The 23,299-nt window shown below is 45.7% G+C and overlaps 1 protein-coding gene across 1 annotated transcript; it reads left to right on the plus strand.

Annotated features, from left to right (window-relative positions):
- The first annotated feature begins 7,155 nt into the window (after positions 1–7,155).
- Positions 7,156–18,968, plus strand: COX18 (cytochrome c oxidase assembly factor COX18). The gene is made up of 6 exons (XM_081838159.1): positions 7,156–7,522; positions 9,412–9,512; positions 13,023–13,186; positions 15,908–16,029; positions 16,953–17,060; positions 18,652–18,968. Exons 1-6 carry the CDS (start codon positions 7,163–7,165, stop codon positions 18,820–18,822), a joined length of 1,026 nt encoding a protein of 341 aa, XP_081694285.1. The 5' UTR covers positions 7,156–7,162; the 3' UTR covers positions 18,823–18,968.
- Positions 18,969–23,299: the final 4,331 nt, after the last annotated feature.

Genomic DNA, 23,299 nt, shown 5'->3' on the forward strand with positions numbered 1-23,299 from the left:
CGAGCAGCCGTGTATTCAACAACTTTCTGGGTAGCCATAAGCAACCAGGGATTCCATGCAGGTGAGACAAGGGACAGCTCTTTCTATTCCTCCCTCCACCTGTCTGCTTGGTTTCTGTGCACCAAAGCGTAGAAGTCAAGCAAGCTGGTGAAGGAGGGCTGGAGACTTCCGATTCACCCTGCATGTAAATACAGGCTCGGGGCAGATTGAGTGGACGAGACCCCAGGCTACTGTACTCTTAGCAGGCTAGTGAAACGTTTTGCAGGCTAGCAACTTTTGAAGACTGGATGAGCATCATCTGCTAATAGAACTTCACTATCGGGCGTGTCCCAAATACAAGCATTCTTCAGAAGACCTTGGGCTACTAGGCCAAGAAAACGATCTATTCTGAAATGAAACGGCTTCGTTGTATTGATTTGCAGGATTCCAATCTAAGATGAATAACGTGGCCATCTTTAGTTACTTGCCTCACCTAGAAAGCTGGATGGCATGAAAGCATCAGCGTTCCAATTAAGAAGGAAGCTATTTAGCTCTAGAGGGGATTTTAGAAGTGCCTGCGGCAACTGGTGACACCCAATTATCTTAACGGAAGACCCTACATATAACTGATATGTCTGTGAATGTGTGATGTGTATTTTAAAATTTATAAACTGATCTATTAATCATGTTTAGTATTGCATGTTAGGATACAAACAGTCCATTGTCTCTTTCCTTTGCTAGTTTGAAGAAAGTGAACGGAAAGTCTGTTTTAATGTTACACTGGCACTCAGATTAGCCCTCTCTCATACAGAGGTAGTGGCTCTAACTCAAGATTTGGATGAATGGAAATCTCAGATTACCTAAACCAGCTCAATTTCTCAGCTACAAAACTCGAGCTCTAAAATGCTTGCTTCATCTGTAAAGCCAGCAAGAATAATTATTTTCCCAAAGAACCCTGCAGCCTTCTAAATGCAACTTAAAAGATGTTGAGAGGCTTGTGAATAAATACCAGTTCATCTGTGTACATGCCCTCTGTTGGTGCTCTTAAAATAAAATAAAAAATAACCTTTCCATTGTCATGTACTATTCCTACTGATATGTCTGAAATTGGTTGAAGCAAAATTGAATGCCTAACTTAACCAAACAGCCACTGGTGGAAAGGAGAGGAAGAGAAACTAATTTTCAGCACTTTACTACGTAGGAGGGGGGAGTAACGCTATTCAAGTATTTTATATAACACCACTCCCCTTTAGTGTATGCAAAATGCCTCTCCACAACTAACTAGCATTATTTCTGCTCACGTGAAATAATCCTTCAGTTTGGAGTCGATGCTCAGTATTTATTACAACAAAACTATATTGTCAGAATCCGCTGAGCTTAATTTCTTAGGATGTGGTTTCTTATTAAAGCTCTCTGTATTTTATTGACTTGAAAGCAAAACTGTTAATAGGAGAACAACGCCCCATGTCTTGTTTCCTGGATGAGGCTTGTTGAACAAAATATTTGGGGTGGGGTGGGGGTGTGATAGAAGTCTGTATTAGCAACATTTTTGGAACACTTTTTTATATTTCAAATGTAATGCGTACTTGACCAATAAAAACAAGGAACATCCTCTTCTGAGACCTTCTAGGTCTTCTCTATTTTTTAAAACATATTCATTTATAACAAACAAGAACCGTGTACAAGCAGAATCCCCCCCCATGTGATTTAGGGCTGATTTTTAATTTGTTTTGTTTTGGTGTATGAAAGAGGCGCCCCACATTCACTCCTTAAAATCTCAGCATGCTAAATGAGGTTGAACTTGCTTCATAAACCCACCCAGGCACTTTAAAATCCTAATGTGCTGAAGTGCATTTCAGACCACATGCAGTCTCTAACCTGCTGTTTTCTCTGTACCTAAGGGACTTGAGCATGACTGGCTGAGTTTTTAGCTTTCTCCATTTTGAATGGCAGACATAAACACACCACAAACTGCAGAGGCTGAGAGCCTGCTGTTCAAGAAACACAAGTCCAAACCTCCCTTGGGCTCTTGGAATGAGTTGCACAGTTCTTTCGATCCAAGTCCACGACCGTGTTCTTACAGTTTCCACTTCTGCGTTTCCCATGTTAACCTGTTATTAACCGCTGCTCAACACAATTCGTAGCGGGAGAGAACCACGTGAAGTAATACTATTTACACAGACTAAAGTGTTCCGATTGCCTACATCATGTAAGAACAATCTCACGAAAGTTGTATAACACATACTGGCATTCCACATGCGGTCCCTGGCAGCCTTCCTGCACATCTCAGGATTGGTACTGGCAGCAGCTGAGGAGCAGGCGTATTGCGTTTCCTGAGATCCCATCATTTGCCTCCCCTGCCAAGCTGACTGGTGACAGGTACTTAAGATTTTTTTCCAGCGCCAGTCAGCAGGACACTGGGATTATTGCAATATCAACATGCCAGTCTCTGCTTGCTGAGATGGGAGGAAAGGCTGTACATTCATACCTCGGGTTACAGACGCTTCAGGTTTTTTTTGGACACACTGAAACCCGGAAGTACCGGAACGAGTTACTTCCGGGTTTGGCAGTCGCACATGTGCAGAAGCGCTAAATCGTGCTTTCCGCATGTGCAGAATAATAATGATAAATTTTATTTATACCCCGCCCTCCCCAGCCAAGGCTGGGCTCAGGGCGGCTAACAACCAATAATAAAAACAAGTTGATTGAAATACAACTTAAAAAGAAGGTTAAATACAACATTAAAACATTAAAATGCAGCCTCATCACAGGAGGAGAAAGGAAAAAAGAAAGAGGGGGAGGGAATCAAATTGACTCCAAGCCAAAGGCCAGGCGGAACAACTCTGTCTTACAGGCCCTGTGTAAAGAAATCAGATTCCGCAGGGCCCTGGTCTCATGAGGCAGAGCGTTCCCCCAGGCTGGAGCCAGTGTTGAAAAGGCCCTGGCTCTGGTTGAGGCTAATCTAAAATCCTTAGGGCCAGGGACCACTAGGGTGTTGCTATTTATGGACCTTAAGGTCCTCCGTGGGGCATACCGGGAGAGGCGGTCCCGTAGGTACGAGGGTCCTAGGTCGTGAAGGGCTTTAAAGGTCAAAACCAGCACCAAAGTGCCGAATCGCAACCTGCATGTGCACAGACGCAGTGCTGCGGTTTGTGAACGTGCCTCCCGCCCAGATCACTTTTGCAACCTGAGCGTCCACTGTATTTTGAGAGCTGGGTAGTTTGTCCACCTTTGAACACCACCCTGCACTCAGCTCTTGCCTGTGGCTCCTAGAAACTGTCAGTATGTGACAGCAGCCACACCCTGGGAATGGCTTCAGCCAGCCAGCTAAACCTGGTGAGGTTAGTTGATGGGTCTTAAACCCTTGGTGAGTTAGGGACTACTTCCCCTGTATGCAAAGACGAGCTCTGGCAGATTGAGCGAATGAGGTCAAACGTGGGTCTGGCGGTCAAGCAGGCAGTTTCGTGCTGCAGAGGGAAGTGAGAGGCAGGTGGGGCTGGTCAACCTGGGGAGGTGGCCTGTCTAGGAAGAGGGGGAAAATGGTCCCAAACCTCTGCTGCTTTGCGGGATATCAAAAGTCAGTAAGGAGTAAACCCAAGACAAATCTGGAGTCCCTAAGATTTTTGGATGGCGTCTTGCATCCTTCTGGCAATTTTAGCAGCCAAGCTGGTGTCAAACCTATTGCTCTGCTTTCCTTTGGACCACATCAGCGAGGCCGAGAGCGGGGTGATCTTATCTGGGCAGCCCAGGGTCTCCAGACACACTGCCCAGGCATGTCGCTTCAGAGCTGCTAACACAGCAGTTTGACTACACCCCCGGAAATGCACTCTGTTCTCTCTCGAAAGAGATGCCATCAACAATTCCACCTTGGGCATACAGTGAGCTGAGGCTGAGAGAGGAACACCCCCTATTGGATTTGTGATGATATTTGAAACAGCAGCTTGCGTGTCGAGACCCCACAGCCACCCCCTCGTTGGGAAATAACTCACACCAGGACACAAATATTAGGTTGATGTTATTGAGCAAATTTTGGCCACAATTTTATTGAATTACAGAATGTGAGTGGTATTGGCTTAGGCATTGATTGGACCCGACTATATCGGACTCTTGCCCACTGTGCAGGAAGTCCAGAGAAGGTTAAGCCCTGTCTATGCAAACCAACTCAAGCTCCCCCTGGTGTTTCCGTCGGGGTCGTGTCAAGGCCCTAGCCCCCTGCTGGGTTTCGGATAAGATCAACACCCCCGGATTCCTTTAACAGAATACCCTTAAGCATGGAGGGGCAGGTGATGGCCACACCTCCTCTCCCCCACACAAGGTCAAACAATGCCTAACTGCAACCCTATCAAAGTTGTGACGATTGCTACAAGGTAGGCGAAAACTAAGTGGCCAGTGCCAATCTGCCAAATGGAAAAATTCCTACCAGGCCCCTCGGACAACCAAGGCGACCAACCAAAGTCCATAGCAAGGCCAGAGCCTAACCTGCAAATAGGGAGCGAGGGCAGGTGATTGAGGAAGCGAGCCAAAGAGGTGGTCCACTGGAAAAAGTTGCCGTAAGTTCTACTGAGTCATAGTCACAGTGATGCTTTTATTGTAGAGAATGTTTTATTCTTCCCATAAAGAAGACAAGATGGCAAGCTTAACCTGGATCCTTTTCTGCAGCATCCTTCTTGCTGGCAAAGCAGAAAAGTGAAAGAGAAACTCAACTAGGGAAGGCCACTTTCCGTTCCCAAGCCTAGATACATTAATGCTTTAGTTCACTGGTTCCCAATTAGCTAAGTGCTGCGGACCTCCCTGTTTCAAAAGCCAAGCCATGGAAACCGTACTTCTGAAAATGTTGATATACCACGGAGATATCAACATTTTCAGAAGTACGTTTTTTTGTGTGTGAATGGTGCCACCATACCCTCCAACATGTCCCATGCATGTGCTCCTGTGCGAGTCACATGACCTGTGCGAGAGCACAGCACCCCCCAAAAAACCACCTTTGGGGTGCTGTGCTCTCATATTGAGACGTGCATCCTGCTGCAACCCTGCACATTTGTGGGTGCCATGCTCTCGTGTGAGAGCACCCCCCCCAAAAAAACAAGATGTCCCAGCTAGTTGACAGGTTTGTGCCACCAGCCATGCAGTGTGAACTCCCGGTGCCCGAGGCAGGCACACACACACACACCCATGCCTCTTAGCAATGTTTTGCCACCATGTGGGTGCCATGAAGTTCCATATCTGTGACTTAAAACAACAGTGCCATGTGCAGAGACAAATATGATCTGTGACTTGACAGTAGTTTGGTGGGATCCCATGTAAAAATTCCATTAGATAAAGTAGAAATTGTAAAGAGATTTTGATACGGTTTTTCTGAGCATTTAGGGTGAAAAGAAAGCAATTTAAAACAACTGTCATGGAGACAGTTCCTTCTGTCAACTAGCTTGGGTCATCTGCTGTTTATTTAACTTTTGCGCGGACCACACCGAAACCCGCCACGCAGTGGTGTAGCGTGGGTTATCAGCACCCCGGGGCAAGGCAAGTAATTTGCGCCCCCTAAGCCGTGGATTTGCGCCCCCTAACCCGTGGATTTCCCTAACCCCCAGATGTTGCGCCCGGTGCGGCCGGCCCCCCCTGCACCCCCCACGCTACGCCACTGCCGCCACGGAAAGTCATGCCGTACATTACATTTTTTCCTCCCAGTTTATGCGTTCCACCACCCTCAGCCCGTGCCCCTTTGCTCTACACACGCGCGCGCGGCAGCCCTCTGCAGATGCTCAGGAGCCCCCTCTCCGTGCTCCCTTGCGCAGTGACCACCTTGGCGAGGACGCGGCTCTGCAGGGCGGCGAGCGGGAGGGTGACGCCAGTGCGCAGGAGGGCGCTGGCGGCGACCACGGCGGCCCACCAGGGCAGCCCGGACGCGGCCTGCAGCGCCACCAGGCTCGACTCCAGATTCGGAATGAACTGTCAACTAGCTGGGACATCCCGTTTTTGGGGGGGGGGCGTGCTCTCACACGGGGATGTGACAGGAGGATGATGACAGGTGGGCGTCGTGTCCCCACTAATATAAATCCTGGCTACTCCCATGGGATGATCTACTTGAGATTCCTGCATTGCAGGGGTTTTCGACTGGTTTCCCAAACGTGGGTGTCTGGCTGTTGTTGCACTACAACTCCCATTGTACTTAGCAGGACCAGTGGGATGATGGGAGTTGTAGTCCAAAAAACCTCTTTTGGGAAACCCTGGACTAGATGAGGGTCCCTTCTGACTCTACACATTCAGGATGCAATCAGGGCTGGATTTAGTTTTAATGGGGCCCTGAGCCCCTGAAGGCAATGGGGCCCTTTATATGTCCTTTGTCAACAACAAAGGTTGCTGTTTTTTGTGTTGAATATATGCTATACAGTGGTACCTCTAGATGCAAACGGGATCCGTTCTGGAGCCCTGTTTGCATCTAGAAACAAACGTAACCAATGACAGCACGTCTGCGCATGCACGTGTTGCTTTTCGCCGCTTCTGCGCATGCGTGTGACATCATTTTGAGCGTCTGCGCATGCGGCGAAACCCGGAAGCAACGCGCTCCATTACTTCTGGGTTGCTGGGGAGTGCAACTCAAACACACTCATCCCGAAGCACATTCAACCCGAGGTATGACTGTATGGTAATTTATGGACCTAATAGGTATCTAAAGCCATTTGCACATAACAAAATATGTATTTTAGCAAAGTAATTGTTGAACTGAAATACAATTCAGAAGAAGTATATTAATAGTGAAATACAATTCAGAAGAAGTATGTTAATAGTGAAATAATTATTAAGCTCTAACCTAAAATGATTTTTTATTCATAACAAACTTAATGCAAACACAAAAGCTCCTTTGGAAACACAGTTTACAAAAACTCATAATCTAGTCTCTAGAAACTTGCTATAACCTGAAATTATAATTGCAGGTTTGATTTTATTTGTTTTTTATATTACATTTTGGAAATGTACATCCAGTTTTTTTCTCCTTTAAATTTTTGGGCCCTAAGCTATAGCTTGTTTAGCTTCTACGTAAACCCGGCACTGCATGCAATTGGGAAGCAACTTCCGAAGGTTGCGCGCGGGCCGTTTGGGGCGCTCCAAGCACGGGGCTTGGAGGAGGAGCGCGGGGAGGAGCGCCACCGCGCGCCCTGGGCGCACGCGCTGCGCGGTGACCAAGATGGTGCCCTGCGCCTCCCCTGCGCTCCTGGTGGCCGCTTCGGCCGCGCGCAGCTTGCGCGCCCCTCTCCGCCCGGGCCCGCGGCTGCTGCTGCTTTTCCGCGGCTGCGGCGGCTCCTCGCGCGCCCTCTGCGCGCCCGGAGGTAGCGGCGCCGGCGGCCCCGGAGAGCCCTCCGCGTCCTGGGCCTGGTACGAAGCTTTGTCGACCTCGGCGCCCGTGGCGTGGATGGAGTCGAGCCTGGTGGCGCTGCAGGCCGCGTCCGGGCTGCCCTGGTGGGCCGCCGTGGTCGCCGCCAGCGCCCTCCTGCGCACCGGCGTCACCCTCCCGCTCGCCGCCCTGCAGAGCCGCGTCCTCGCCAAGGTGGTCACTGCGCAAGGGCGCACGGAGAGGGGGGCTCCTGAGCATCTGCAGAGGGCTGCCGCGCGCGCGTGTGGAGCAAAGGGGCGCACGGAGAGGGTGGAACGTGTGTAAACTGGGAGGGAAAAAATATAATGTACGGCATGACTTTCCGTGGCGGGGGTCGGAGTAGGGCGGTGTTGTCCGCGCGAAATTTAAATAAACATCAGATGACCCAAATCCGGCAAAGTATTTCGAGTCCGGTAAAGCTTTTAAAATGCTTAAGCCTGTCCATATACACATGATACTTAAAAAGTTATTTTAATGCGTATTTGTGTAAGGACCAGATTAATATTTTTTTTGGTCCAATTTGGAAATGTTAGGTTAGGTTATAATTAGCTTAAAGGTTTTCTTAAAAGTGCATGCATAAAAGTTGCCGCCTTGCAAAGGAGCTCGTATAATTTAATATGTTTTTGAGGGGGGAACAGTTTTTTCTAGATGCAGGATGAATGTGGGAGATGCTTTTCTCTGTCAAATGAATCACTGCTCTTGGCTGCAGAGCTCCTTGCTCAGATTGTCTCATGGCCTGGAATTGGGGTTATTTTTTGGCTACTCCATGTAAAAAATAAAATAAATCTAGTGTACACCTAGGAAAATGTCATATATATGAGTCAGTAGAGCATGAGGCTCTTAATCTCAGGGTTGTGAGTCCAAGCCCCACATTGGGCAAACGATTCCTGCATTTATGGGGGTTGGACTAGTTGACCCTCTTAGTCCCTTCCAAGTCTACAATTCTATGATTTTATGTCTCATCATCCAGACCATTTAGCAAAGCCCTTCAGCTATTGCTCATCCAGATATTTCACTACCTGTATAGTCTTTAAGCACTTATGTGGCTTAAACTAACTTGTACTTCTGCATGAGGATACTGCCGTTTCTAGCAAAATGCTGAGCTGTACTCAGTGGTAGGGTGCATGATTAATTTATTTTTTCATGCACAAGGCCCCAGATTTAATCCCTGGTATGGCTGGGAAAGAGGGACACGGGTGGTGCTGTGGTCTAAACCACAGAGCCTAGGGCTTGTCGAGCAGAAGGTCGGCGGTTCGAATCCCCGCGACGGGGTGAGCTCCCATTGCTCGGTCCCTGCTCCTGCCAACCTAGCAGTTCGAAAGCACACCAGTGCAAGTAGATAAATAGGTACCGCTCTGGCGGGAAGGTAAACGGCGTTTCCGTGCGCTGCTCTGGTTTGCCAGAAGCGGCTTAGTCATGCTGGCCACATGACCCGGAAGCTGTACGCCGGCTCCCTCGGCCAATAAAGCGAGATGAGCGCCGCAACCCCAGAGTCGGTCACGACTGGACCTAATGGTCAGGGGTCCCTTTACCTATGGCTGGGAAAGAGACCCACCTGAAATCCCAGAGAGCTATTCCCGGGCAGCATAGACAATCGTGTCTGACTCTTCGTCACCCCGTGGACCAGAGCACGGCAGGCACTCCTGTCTTCCACTGCCTCCCACAGTTTGGTCAAACTCATGCTGGTAGCTTTGAGAACACTGTCCAGCCATCTCGTCCTCTGTTGTCCCCTTCTCCTTGTGCCCTCCATCTTTCCCAACATCAGGGTCTTTTCCAGGGAGTCTTTTCTTCTCATGAGGTGGCCCAAGTATTGGAGCCTCAGCTTCAGGATCTGTCCTTCCAGTGAGCACTCAGGGCCAATTTCCTTAAGAATGGGGAGGTTTGATCTTCTTGCAGTTCATGGGATAGACAATACTCAGATAGATAGAGCCATGGTTTGACTTGTATTTATATTGCCCACTTACTACATTTCTATAGTGATGCTTGTGAGCCTGGGTCTACATTGGGGGGGAAAGAAGCACTTAACTGGTTTATAACTAAGTCGTCTGTGTCTTTCCAGCTAGCTTGAAAACCTGCAGCCTGAAATCCACAGCCTAGCCAAACACCTTCGCTATGAAGTTTCCGTTTGTGCAAAACAACGGAGTTGGTCTGAAAAGGAAGCCAGGTAAGAACATTTTGAGCAGTATCTCAGCTCTTCGAGCTAGAATAATATTCTGTGGCATTAAACATTTCTCTTGCTCATGGCCACTGCAAGCCACCTAGCAGAATACAGTGGCACCTTAGTTCTCAAACTTAATCCGTTCCTGAAGTCCGTTCCAAAACCAAAGCGTTCCGAAACCGAGGCAGGCTTGCCCATAGAAAGTAATGCAAAACGGATTATGCAACAACGGCAGCAAGGATACTCATTGCTAAGAACTGGAAAACTCAAGATCTACCCACACTGGAAGAATGGCAGATGCAGCTGATGGACTATATGCAACTGGCGGAGATGACTGGCAGAATTCGAGACCTGGGAGAAGAAAGGATTGAAGAAGATTGGAAGAAATTTAAGATTTATCTACAAAAATATTGTGATTTAGAGGAATGTTAATAAGGATGCTTGGTTATAAATAATTGGCCATCACTAAATTGGATCGGAAATTGACGATAAATGAGATTAAGAGAAACAAAAATTTGTTGGAGAATTGTTACACTATATTGAATTGAGTGGTTATAAATTTGCAAATAAGATGATAATTTGCTTGAAAAAATTTATTAACGATGTAAGTGGGAGCGGGAGACGTGAGGAAGTCCAAAGAAGTTATGAAATTTTGTTAAAACAAAGCAATGCTGTTTATTATCTTTGTATTTCTTTTATAAAAAACCCTAATAAATATTTTATTAAAAAAAAAGAAAGTAATGCAAAACGGATTAATCCGTTCCAGACTTTTAAAAACAACCCCTAAAACAGCAATTTAACATGGATTTCACTATCTAATGAGACCATTGCTCCATAAAATGAAAGCAATAATCAATGTACTGTACTATAAAATAAATAAGGCAGTATTGTAGATGATAAAAATTAAAATGTATTTTTTTTTCCTACCTGATGATATTGTTTGGATGGGGGGCTTTTAGCCATTTCTGCAGTCACACAATCAATCAATCAATCAATCAATCAGTAGCGGAACTGTCACAAAAATAAATTAACCAAAAAAAGCCTCCAAAACTAAAACGCCAAATAAATAGCGAAAACAAAAGCGCCAAACTTAATCCTTTCCGGAAGTCCGTTTGACTTCTGAAATATTTGAAAACCAAGGCGCAGCTTCTGATTGGTGCATGTGCCCCAGAAACAATAGCCGACAGACGCATTGGACATTCGGCTTCTGAGAAATGTTCGAAAACGGGAACACTTACTTACTTTTCGGTGTTTGGAAACCAAGGTGTTTGAGAACCAAGGTACCACTGTACTTGTAAGATTCCCATGTGAATAATGCTTCTGTGGGGAAGATCTACCAAGCTTGTCTGTTGAGTGCACGCCGCTTTATGGAAGCGAGTCGTGGGCAACTTACGCCTGCCAGGAATGACGCCTCAATGCCTCCCACGTGCGTTGCGCCAGGAGGGTTTTGGGTATCAAATGGCAGGACAGTCTGAAGCCCACATTCCCAGCAATTTCGCAATCCTGTCTCAGCAACGTGTACACTGGCTTGGTCATGTCCACAGAACGGAAGATAGCAGGATCCCCAAGGACGTGCTCTGAGGAGCTGGCTTCAGGCACCAGGCCCACTCGCAGACCCAGACTCTGTAACTCTGCATTACAAAAATGTTCGCAAACGTGATATGAAGACTGCCGTGTGGGTGTTGGGATACTGCCGGGGAGACAGGGGCATCAGGCAGGCCCCCAGCTGGTTCCAGCCACTGGCCGGCAGCCGGACGATCACCGGTCTCCCTTGGAACAGCATCAAACAGCGACAAGAGCCTCAGATACGTTTAGAGACCCGTGCACGCTCTATCAGCAGAGTGTGTAAATCATCTCACAGCAGAAGTGGCGGACAGAGAGATGTGCAAGCATAATGTACAGCATTTTATTCAGGACAGTTCAGGAACAAAGCAAAACATGTCTGCTTCCCTTCGTCTCCAGCAAAACAGCAGCAACACAAATGCTATATAGAAATGGAAGTTCCCAGCGAGTGCTGGAAGTAAACAGGCATGTGACACACAAACCTGTACACATGCCTGTACCCTTTTAAGGTGGAATGGAACTATATCCTAACAGTGGGAGCCCCCTGCACATGAACGCAGGCAGTCAGGTCATGCATCTGTAGCAGTGACCAGAGGAGGAATGACCGCTGGGGGGAGTGCAGAGAGAAGAAATGCCCTGGTTCATCTTCAGCAGCACAACCGGACGCCTTCCTCTGCCCCAGCTGCAAGAAAACATGTCTCTCCCTTATCGGTCTCTACAGCCACAGCAGGTGCTCTAACTCTCCAACGGTTTGACTTCATCCCCGAAGGCGCACTCCTCCACTGTCTCCTCAGACAGATGGATGCCAACCAGGATGTGGCGCACAATGCAATGGAGAGAGTCTCTTCCTTTAAATTCCTAGGAGTTGATCTCAGTGAAGACCTTACTTGGAAAATAAATACAACCCAGGTGGTTAAGAAAGCCCAACAGAGACTCCATCTCCTCAGAGTATTGCGGAAGAATGATGTCAGTCAACATCTGATGATCTTCTACCGGTCAACAATAGAAAGTGTCCTTTCATAGTGCATCATATTGCTGGTGGTGAATACAGCACAAGATATGATGGGCTGTCTCGTGAATTCGCTGGATGAAATAGCGGAAGAACGTTGCCTCAGGAGAGTGAGGAAAATTCCCAGGGATGATTCACACCCTGGCTGGCACTTTCTTGATCTCCTGCACTCAGGCAGAAGATATAGAAGCATGATTAGTCTCACCAACAGGGTAAAGAACAGCTTCTATCCGTGGGCTGTTAGGCTGCTGAATGAAAAGATAACAGCAGGGCAACTGACACGTGGGTTCCATGGGTTTGCGTCAGTAAACGAGGGGAATTAAGACTAAGAGAGCTGAGTGGGGGGTGCTCATGTAATCTCACTGTATACAAGTTGTACAAGTTACAATAAGGTAAAGGGTAAAGGGACCCCTGACCATGAGGTCCAGTCGTGGCCGACTCTGGGGTTTCGGCGCTCATCTCGCTTTCTTGGTCAAGGGAGCCGGCATACAGCTTCCGGGTCATGTGGCCAGCATGACTAAGCTGCTTCTGGCAAACCAGAGCAGCGCACGGAAACGCCGTTTACCTTCCCGCCGGAGCGGTACCTATTTATCTACTTGCACTTTGACATGCTTTCGAACTGCTAGGTTGGCAGGAGCAGGGACCGAGCAACAGGAGCTCACCCCGTCACAGGGATTTGAACCACCGACCTTCTGATCGGCAAGCCCAAGGCTCTGTGGTTTAACCCACAGCGCCACCCGCGTCCCTTCCACAATAAAGTATTTCAATTCAATTTCAATTGTTCTGCGATTGTCCTTTCAGCACTTCCCACAGACCTGTCTACGGATTCTTCCACTCCTTCTCTCTTCCTTTATATTGCCCACTTACTGCTAGTAAGTCCCTTTATAAAGATCACTGTAACCTCCTTGTTCTTCCCTCACTTCTGTTTCCCTCTGCCCAACCAGGTTCCATTTCAAGAAGAATCTGAAAAGGATTGTTTCCGAGTTGTACGTGCGAGACAACTGCCACCCTTTGAAGGCCACCTTGCTCGTATGGATTCAGATTCCAATGTGGGTCTTCGTTTCCATGGCTTTGCGCAACTTCAGCATCGGCAGAGCAGCTGCTGACAGTAAGGCTTTTAAACTGGTGTCGTGAGATGTTAGGAAGTCATTCTTCAAACAAACAGAAAATGGTGCTTGTACAGTGGCGCCACGCAAGACGAATGCCTCGCAAGACGAAAAACTCGCTAGACGAAAGAGTTTTCCGTTTTCGAGGTGCTTCGCAAGACGAATTTCCCTATGGGCTTGCTTCGCAAGACAAATTTCCCTATGGGCTTGCTTCGCAAGATGAAAACGTCTTGCGAGTTTTGCCCCTTTCCCCCCCTTTTTCTAAGCCGCTAATCCGCTAATGGCTGTGCTTCGCAAGACGAAAAAACCGCAAGACGAAGAGACTCGCGGAACGAATTAATTTCGTCTTGCGAGGCACCACTGTAGCTTTAAAGAAGTTTTCTTTAAAGGTTAGGAGTGACACACTTGGCTGATTGGTTACAGCTGGGAATGGAAATAAAAAGAAGTAAATTGCAGGTTGCACGTCCCTGCACGAGGAAAAAGTACCCACACAGTGTGAGTTAATAATAATAATAATAATTAATAATTTTTTATTTATACCCCGCCCTTCTCAGTTTAAAAACCAGGCTCAGGGCGGCTAACAGCAAATATAAAACATTGATTAAAATGCGACTTTAAAACAGCATAAAACAGCATAGAATACAACATAAAATGCAGCATCAAAATCAATAAAATTCAAAAATTCAGGGGTCGTTTTTGTGTGTGGGGGGGGGGGTGAATCCAGTCAGCAGACATCAAATGATCACCAGGGCTAAGTGGCCAAGTTGGTCCTACTAGGGCCAGCAAGGAGGTGTGTGAATAAGAATTTAAATGTGCGGTCCCAGAAAGGGTTTTTTCATAGAAGAGGAAAGGGAAAAAGGAATAGAGGATCAGGCTAATTCAGATTGAAGGCCAGGTGGAATAGCTCTGTTTTACAGGCCCTGCGGAAAGAGATCAAGTCCTGTATATACCAGGCATAGGGAAACTCCAGCCCTCCAGGTGTTTGGGACTACAATTCCCATCGCCCCTGACCACTGGTCCTGTTAGCTAGGGATGATGGGAATTGTAGTCCCAAACATTTGGAGGGCTGGAGTTTCCCTATGCCTGGTTTATCCTGTGGTAGAAAGATGTATGTAAATAGTTTTGTATATAGTCACAACTAAAATGCTCGTGAGCCAGCCAAGAAATAAACTCTTGCCTGAGTATTTTGTACAAGTCTTGTAGTCTCTTGTCGTCCGCCGCCAGGAAGGAGCTCTGCTATGGGCTGTTTAAAGAGGTTTTACAGAGGAGCCACCACACCTGCAACAAGCATCGTTGAAGTTATATTGGCAACCTCCAATATAAAATGTACAGTAGAAACTCTACTTACCGTATTTTTTGCTCTATAAGACTCACTTTTTCCCTCCTAAAAAGTAAGGGGAAATGTGTGTGCGTCTTATGGAGCGAATTCAAGCTGCACAGCTATCACAGAAGCCAGAACAGCAAGAGGGATTGCTGCTTTCACTGCGCAGCGATCCCTCTTGCTGTTCTGGCTTCTGAGATTCAGAATATTTTTTTCCTTGTTTTCCTCCTCCAAAAACTAGGTGCGTCTTGTGGTCTGGTGCGTCTTATTAGAGCGGAAAATACGGTACGTCCCGCTCTACTTAGGCCCGTTCCAAGTCGTGACTGTGGCAAACCCGGAAGTAAACACCGGGTTTGCCGCGATTTACGCATGTGCAGAAGCGGCTGCTGCCCTCTGCAGATGCGCAGAAGCAGGCTGCCGCCAAATTTGCCTGTGCACAACGGCGCTTCTACCAGCAACCCGTTTTGCCATAAGGACGGGCTTCTGGAATGGACTGTGGTCGTGAGTAGAGGTCCCACTGTCCACTGTTTCCCCAAACCCTATTTCTCATCCCTTGGCTTAACTGAATGCGTCTCCTTTTCTGTACAGTGGTCCCTCGGGTTACATACGCTTCAGTTTACATATGCTTCAGGTTACAGACTCTGCTAACCCAGAAATAGTACCTCGGGTTAAGAACTTTGCTTCAGGATGAGAACAGAAATCGGGCTCCGGCGGCGCGGCAGCAGCAGGAGGCCCCATTAGCTAAAGTGGTGCTTCAGGTTAAGAACGGAGCTCCGGAACGAAATACAGTGGTGCCTTGCAAGACGAAATTAATCCGTTCCGCGAGTCTCTTCGTCTAGCGGTTTTTTCGTCTTGCGAAGCAAGCCCATTGACGGATTAGCGCTATTAGCGCTTTTAGCGGCTTATCGGATAAGCAGATAAGCGGCTTAGCGGCTTAGGAAAAGGGGGGGGGAACCCGCAGGAACTCGCAAGACATTTTCGTCTTGCGAAGCAAGCCCATAGGAAATTCGTTTTGCGAAGCACCTCCAAAACGGAAAACTCTTTCGTCTAGCGAGTTTTCCGTCTTGCGAGGCATTCGTCTTGCGGGGCACCACTGTAAGTACTTAACCCAAGGTACCACTGTACTTGGTTAGCTGTTCAACAGCATGAACTGTTGAAAGGACTCCTTAGCTACCACTGCCAGCTTGACTTTCCAGCTGCAGGGATAGATCTAGGGATTGCTAATCTGAATCATGGAGAAGGAGAAAGGTTACGTTCCAGAAGTTGTTAGTCGTTTATCCAAGATCTGCCAACAATGTTTTCTTGTCTGGATTTAGCCTTGTCTGTCCTCAACCTAATCCGCTAAAGTGAGGAATGTTTAAGGTAACAAAATGCGCCAACCGTGTGTGTGGTTTTTCAACAGGGTTCTTAATTCAGGAGCAACTTTCCACAGGAGGGGTCCTCTGGTTTCCGGACCTCACTGTACCTGACTCAACTTGGATTCTGCCAATCGCTCTCGGACTCCTCAATCTGCTGATAGTGGAGGTATGGAAGGCTGACTCTGGGACCACCATCAAATCACATCTACAGCTATTTGGCCGACTTGCAATTTACTATGCAGTGGTACCTTGGTTCTCAAATGTAATCCGTTCCAGAAGTCCGTTCCAAAACCAAAGCGTTCCAAAACCAAGGCACACTTTCCCATAGAAAGCAATGCAAAACGGATTAATCCGTTCCAGACTTTTAAAAACAACCCCTAAAACAGAAATTTAATACGAATTTTACTATCTAACGAGACCATTGATCGATAAAACGAAAGCAATAAACAATGTACTTCAGTCACAAAATCAATCAATCAATCAGTAGCTGAATTGGGTTCCACACAGTCACAGAAACAAAACATAAAAGCCACAAAAACACAAAATAAATAGCAAAAACAGACAGGCCTCAGTGTAACACTCAAAACAGAAGCGTGGCACTTAAAACGGAGCACGTTTGGCTTCTGAAAAAAGTTCACAAACTGGAACACTTAATTTCCGGGTTTGCAGTGTTTGGGGTCCAAGATGTTTGAGTACCAAGGCGTTTGAGAACAAAGGGACCACTGTATTGTAAATAAAATAGCACAGCAGTTTGTCAGCAGAGACAGATAAGCAAATACTGTAATGGCATTTAATTGCTGCTTTGGAATAGCAGAGCTATACTTCTTAAAAACAAAAACTGTTCCAGTTAACATTGTCTTTCAACCGTTAGATACAGTTTTTAATGGAGGTGAGAAGTTTGATATATAAAGCAGATTGCTGGCCACATTGGGAGTTCTCACGCTTTAAACCTGGGAAGCACTTTAAAGCGTACATAATAACTTGCGTTGACCTGTACGCACCAGTTCCCGAGTTGCATATTTGCCTCCTCGACGCTCTGGCTGACATTTTGTTCCCCAAATTTCTTACAAGTGAAATTTGTCTCTCCAGATTTTTGCTTTGCGAAAAACTGAACTGTCCCGCCTTCAGAGGTATGGCACTAACTTCTTCCGAGGTGTCTCGGTGCTTATGATTCCAATCGCTGCAACTGTACCATCAGTAAGTAACCTAGAACAACATTGTGTATGCCATCAAATGCCAACAGTGCCCTTCAGCTCTCTGTATTGGACAAACAGGACAAACCCTACACCCAAGGATAAATGGACATAAATCTGATATCAGGAATCACAAGACAGATAAATGGACATAAATCTGATATCAGGAATCACAAGACAGAGAAACCAGTAGGATAACACTTCAGTCTCCCAGGACATTCTATACAAGATCTCAAAGTAGCTGTCGTATTACAAAAGAATTTCAGAAATAGACTGGAAAGATAAGTTGCTGAATTGCAATTTATTACCAAGCTTAAAACCATGGAGAGACCTGGTCTGAATGGAGACATTGGATTCTTACCTCATTATACATGATAAAGCTATTTTTAGCCGTTGCTTTTTCCTGTAAGACCAGTTGCAGTTGTTGACAGGTTTACCACACCTATCGGCCAATCACCCATTCCCACCACTCTTCTGAGTAATACCCCTCCCCACCTTCTCACTATATAGAAGGGTCTGGTGACTTCTGTTTCAGTGTATCTGAAGAAGTGTGCATGCACACGAAAGCTCATACCAAGAACAAACTTAGTTGGTCTCTAAGGTGCTACTGGAAGGAATTTTGTAATTTTGTTTTGACTAGAACAACAAAGGATAAATTTGGAAGAGCCAAATTTTTTGGCTGGAGTGAGGCCTGGGTTCAAACTCCCCTCAGCCTTGGTGATTGGACCATCTTTTACCCTAATGTACCTCAGGGGGTTGTTAGGAGGAGGATAAAATAGGGGACTGAGCACTTTGTCACCCTGAGCTTTTTGGAGGAAGGTGGGCCAAAATGTATCCCATCAGGTTTTCCACATATAGCGGTACCTTGGTTCTCAAACTTAATCCATTCCAGAAGTTTGTTCCAAAACCAAAGCGTTCCAAAACCAAGGTGCGCTTTCCTGTAGAAAGTAATGCAAAACGGATTAATCCGTTCCAGACTTTTAAAAACAACCCCTAAAACAGCAATTTAACATGGATTTTACTATCTAACGAGACCATTGATCCATAAAATGAAAGCAATAATCAATGTACTGTACTCTAAAATAAATAAGACAGTATTGTAGATGATGAAAATTAAAATTCTTTTTTTTTTCTTAGCTGCACTGATGATAGTCATTATTTGAACGGGAGGCTTTTATCCATTTCCACAGTCACACAATCAATCAATTACTAACTGAACTGGGTTGCACACAGTCACAAAAACAAATTAACCGAAAACGCCTCAAAAACAAGAACGCAAAATAAATAGCAAAAGCTCCAAACTTAATCCGTTCCAGAAGTTTGTTTGGCTTCTGAAATGTTCGAAAACCAAGGCACAGCTTCTGATCGGTGCAGGCGCCCCAGAAACAAGAGCCGACTGACACATCGAAAGTTCGGCTTCTGAAAAATGTTCAAAAACCAAAACACACACTTACTTTTCGGCGTTTGGGAACCAATGTACCACTGTATTTGATATTCCTAAAAACAAAAGATAGCGTACGTCCTCTTGGGTGGTTGTGGTACTTTTTCAGCATCCTGGCTTTGTTGAAAGTAATGCTTCTTTCCTCTGGTTTCAGGCAATGGCTTTGTACTGGGTCTTCTCGAGTTTCATGGGCCTTTCGCACAACCTCCTGCTTCGATCTCCTGCTTTCCGTAGACTCTGCCGCATACCCCGGACCAAGTCTGATTCTGACACTCCTTACAGAGATATTGCTGCTGGAATCTATGCAAAGTATTTCCCAAAGTGAAATACTCTTTCAGAAGACCTGTGCTATGTTTAGATTTGGAATTGAGCTGTGCTCTGCTATAAAAGACTTATTTAATGTGGCTCCATTGAACTGATGAGAATTGTGACACCGTATTTATTTTCCTAATAAAAGAGTACATGTCATTATGTTGGGAGGCCTGGTGGCTAATATGTTGGCAGAGTGGGGAAACGTATCGATCCTTCACCACTACCAGTAATAATTTCATCTGTACATTTTGTTCAGCTTCTAAAACAGGCATCCCCAACCTGCGGCCCTCCAGCTGTTTTTGGACTACAACTCCCATCATCCTTAGCTAACAGGACCAGTGGTCAGGGATGATGGGAATTGTAGTCCAAAACATCTGGAGGGCTGAGGGTTGGGGATGCCTGTTGTAAAACATTGTGGAAGCTTTCAGTTTGTTTTGGATTTCTGAAAGCCCCTCTCTTTGTATTAATCTGCATTTTAACAAACGCTATTCGTGATTAGATGCATACTTAAGTTTGTAGCTTATTTACATACATATTTAAATACCCATTTTATCACAGTGTATCCCCAAAACACACATATTTAATGTTTTTCGAATCGCTTTTTGAGATGAGAGGTGTATTGCAGAATTTTGGGATGCACAAAATCTGAAGAAAAATTATGTTCCAATCCATATATTAGATGGGGAGATGTGACTTAAGTCAGTTTGTTGAAAAAATCCAGACAGAACGACATTCACATCCATCCTTAGAACCAGGCTGAGAATGTCTCTCCACTAGCCATCACAGTGCCTCCTAGCCATAATTCCCTTAGGGTGGTCCAGCGACGTAGCGTGGGTTGTCAGCACCCGGGGCAAGGCAAGTAATTTGCGCCCCCTAACCCGGGGCGAGGCAAGTAATTTGCGCCCCCTACCGCGTGAATTTGCACCCCCTAACCCGTGGATTTGCGCCCCCTAACCCCCAGATGTTGTGCCCGGTGCGGCCGGCCCCCCCTGCACCCCCCACGCTACGCCACTGGGGTGGTCTCTAAATAAGCAAGACCACCTAATATTATCTCATGATGCAATTATGATGAATTGGAATAAACAAAAAATATTTCCTCTTGTACTCTTATTAATAAAAAATGCCTGATACACAAGATACAGTGGTGCCTCGCAAGACGAAATTAATCCGTTCCGGGAGTCTCTTCATCTTGCGGTTTCTTCGTCTTGCGAAGCACGGCTATTAGCGGCTTAGCGGCTATTAATGGCTTAGCGGCTTTAAGAAAAAGGAAACAAACTCGCAAGACGTTTCGTCTTGCGAAGCAAGCCCATAGGGAAATTCGTCTTGCGGAACGACTCAAAAAACGGAAAACTCTTTTGTCTAGCGAGTTTTTCGTCTTGCGAGGCATTTGTCTTGCGGGGCACCACTGTATCAAGGGTAGGATCAAATGCAGCCCCCCCCCCCCATAAAAAATGTATAAAACTGGATTTAAGATATGTTGGAGATGTAAGATGCTACTTTCTTTCATGTATGGTGGGAATGCAAGAAGGTTAAAGAATATTGGGAAATGATATATAATGAGTTGAAAAAAACCTTTGTTAAAAAACCAGAATCTTTCCTGCTCAGAATTTTAGATCATGATATAAGAGAGGGAAATTGGAGATTGTTTATGTATGCGACAACAGCAGCAAGAATTTTATTAGCACAAGTATGGAAAACAGAAAACGCAAACAGGAAGAATGGCAAGCCAAACCTATGGACTACGTGGAACTGGCTAAGCTGACAGGATACATCAGAGAGAAAAATATTGATTTCAAAAAGGTATGGGAACCAGTTATAAACTATATAAAAAGACAGTATAAAGATTTGGACCCATTGTCAGGTTTTGACTAAACTTTCACAACTATATAAGAGGTAAAATCAGCAGGCTATAGAATTTGTTTAATAAGTCAATACGGGGGAAGCCAAAGTGGTGGGAGGGGAGAAATAATGGATGTATAAATTGTTCGGTTAAGATTTGTGGAAAATTTGTTGTTATAATTTAAAAATTCAATAAAAAAATATTTTTAAAGTATTTTTTTTTAAAAAAAACAACAGGTCAATTCTGTGTCCAGGGCAGCTGTTTATCAGCTCCATCTGGTACACAGGCTGAGACCCTACCTGCCCACAGATTGTCTCGCCAGCGTGGTGCATGCTCTAGTTATCTCCCGCTTGGATTACTGCAATGCGCTCTACATGGGGCTGCCTTTGAAGGTGACGCGGAAACTACAACTAATCCAGAATGCGGCAGCTAGACTGGTGACTGGGGGCGGCCGCCGAGACCATATAACACCGGTCTTGAAAGACCTACATTGGCTCCCAGTACGTTTCTGAGCACAATTCAAAGTGTTGGTGCTGACCTTTAAAGCCCTAAACGGCCTCAGTCCAGTATATCTGAAGAAGCGTCTCCACCTCCATCGTTCAGCCCAGACACTCAGGTCCAGCGCCGAGGGCCTTCTGGCGGTTCCCTCACTGCGAGAAGCCAGGCTACAGGGAACCAGGCAGAGGGCCTTCTCGGTAGTGGCACCCGTCCTGTGGAATGGCGTCCCACCAAATGTCAAAGAGAAAAATAACTACAAAACTTTTAGAAGACATCTGAAGGTAGCCCCGTTTAGGGAAGCTTTTAATGTTTAATAAGTTACTGTATTTTAGTGTTTTGTTGGAATCCGCTCAGAGTGGCTGGGGAAATAGCTAGATGGGCGGGGTATAAATAATAAATTATCATCATCCTCCTCCTCATCATCATCCTCTGTCTGGTTCTGCCCAGCAGATTCAGAATGAAACGTCCCAGCCAGTGTTGGATTTACATATAAGCTAAACAAGCTATACCTTAGGGCCCCACTCTCTTGGGGGCCCCCAAAAAAATTAAAGGGGAAAAAACTGGATGTACATTTCCAAAATATAAGATAAAAAACAAATAAAATAAAACCTACATACAGCAACAGTGTTTTGTGTTGCGTAGGCTCCTATGATGCAAGTAATGGGGCCCCGCCTGCTAGCCTGCTCACTAAAATATCACTGGTTTGCTCATTTCTATATATAGGGTGCCTACATTCTGCATGTGCAAATGGTTTTTGATACCTATTAGGTCCATAAATGACCATATAGTATATGTTGTTGTTCTTTAGTTGTTTAGTCGTGTCCGACTCTTCGTGACCCCATGGGCCAGAGCACACCAGGCACTCCTGTCTTCCACTGCTTCCTGCAGTTTGGTCAAACTCATGCTGGTAGCTTCGAGAACACTGTCCAACCATCTCGTCCTCTGTCGTCCCTTCTCCTTGTGCCCTCCATCTTTCCCAACATCGGGGTCTTTTCCAGGGAGTCTTCTCTTCTCATGAGGTGGCCAAAGTATGGAGCCTCAGCTTCAGGATCTGTCCTTCCAGTGAGCACTCAGGGCTGATTTCCTTCAGAATGGAGAGGTTTGATCTTCATGCAGTCCATGGGCCTCTCAAGAGTCTCCTCCAGCACCAGAATTCAAAAGCACCAATTCATATAGCATATATTCAGCACGAAAAACAGCAACAATTTGTTGTTGACAAAGGGCAGCTGGACATATTAAGGGCCCCATTACCTTCAGGAGCTTAGGGCCTCATCAAACCTAAATCCGGCCCTGGTCTTTGGAACCCAAACGTTCCGCTGCAGCTTCCGCGGCTTCCGGTTGGCTGTAGGGGCTTCCTGCAGCCAATCAGAAGCAGCGCCTTGGTTCCCGAATGTTTTGGAAGTCGAACGGACTCCCAGAACGGATTCTGTTCGGCATCAGAGGTACGACTGTACCTTTCATGCCATTAACAAGTATAATTTGCAAAATGACAAAGAGCACATCTTGTTTTGGGTCTTTTTTTAAAAAAATAATATCTGAACTAAAGCAAGTTTCCTTGGATTTGCTGAAAACTACCCCAGAAGGCACACAATGTGTCCCTCTCCAGAGGTACTACCCCTCCTCCTATACATTGCCATAAAATTCTGCTAAGACCTTTAGATGCAAAGCTGAAATTCCCCATTTCTTTCTTTCTTTCTTTTTTGAATTTGCATTTTATTTATTTGTTAACATTCTTATATAACATCGGTAAACGTCATATTACATTACAGGACTTGCTATAATATAATTTCCAACATGTATACAAAAATTATATACAAATTTTATATACCTAGAAAGAAAATGAAACAAAAGAAAAAGAAAGAACAAAGAGAAATGACAAAAAACCCAAAAAATCCCCCAAAATCATATACATACCAACACACTAGACTTCCTGCCTTTCCCGTTGTATATTCCTTTTTTACAAATGAATGTACTCTTATTATTGTATATATCTTTACATATTATCTAATACATCCCTATATCAATATGTGCTCTTAGTCTTATTTCTCAACTCAGTCTCACTCCAACGTCAATCAAATGCTAGCATAGTAGATAGCGAACCTTTACTGTATTTTTGAACATATGTTTCATATCTATCCCATGTTTTCCATAA

This window comes from Podarcis erhardii (genome assembly GCF_964252035.2).
Source record: "Podarcis erhardii genome assembly, chromosome: 13".
NCBI classification, from domain to species: domain Eukaryota; kingdom Metazoa; phylum Chordata; class Lepidosauria; order Squamata; family Lacertidae; genus Podarcis; species Podarcis erhardii.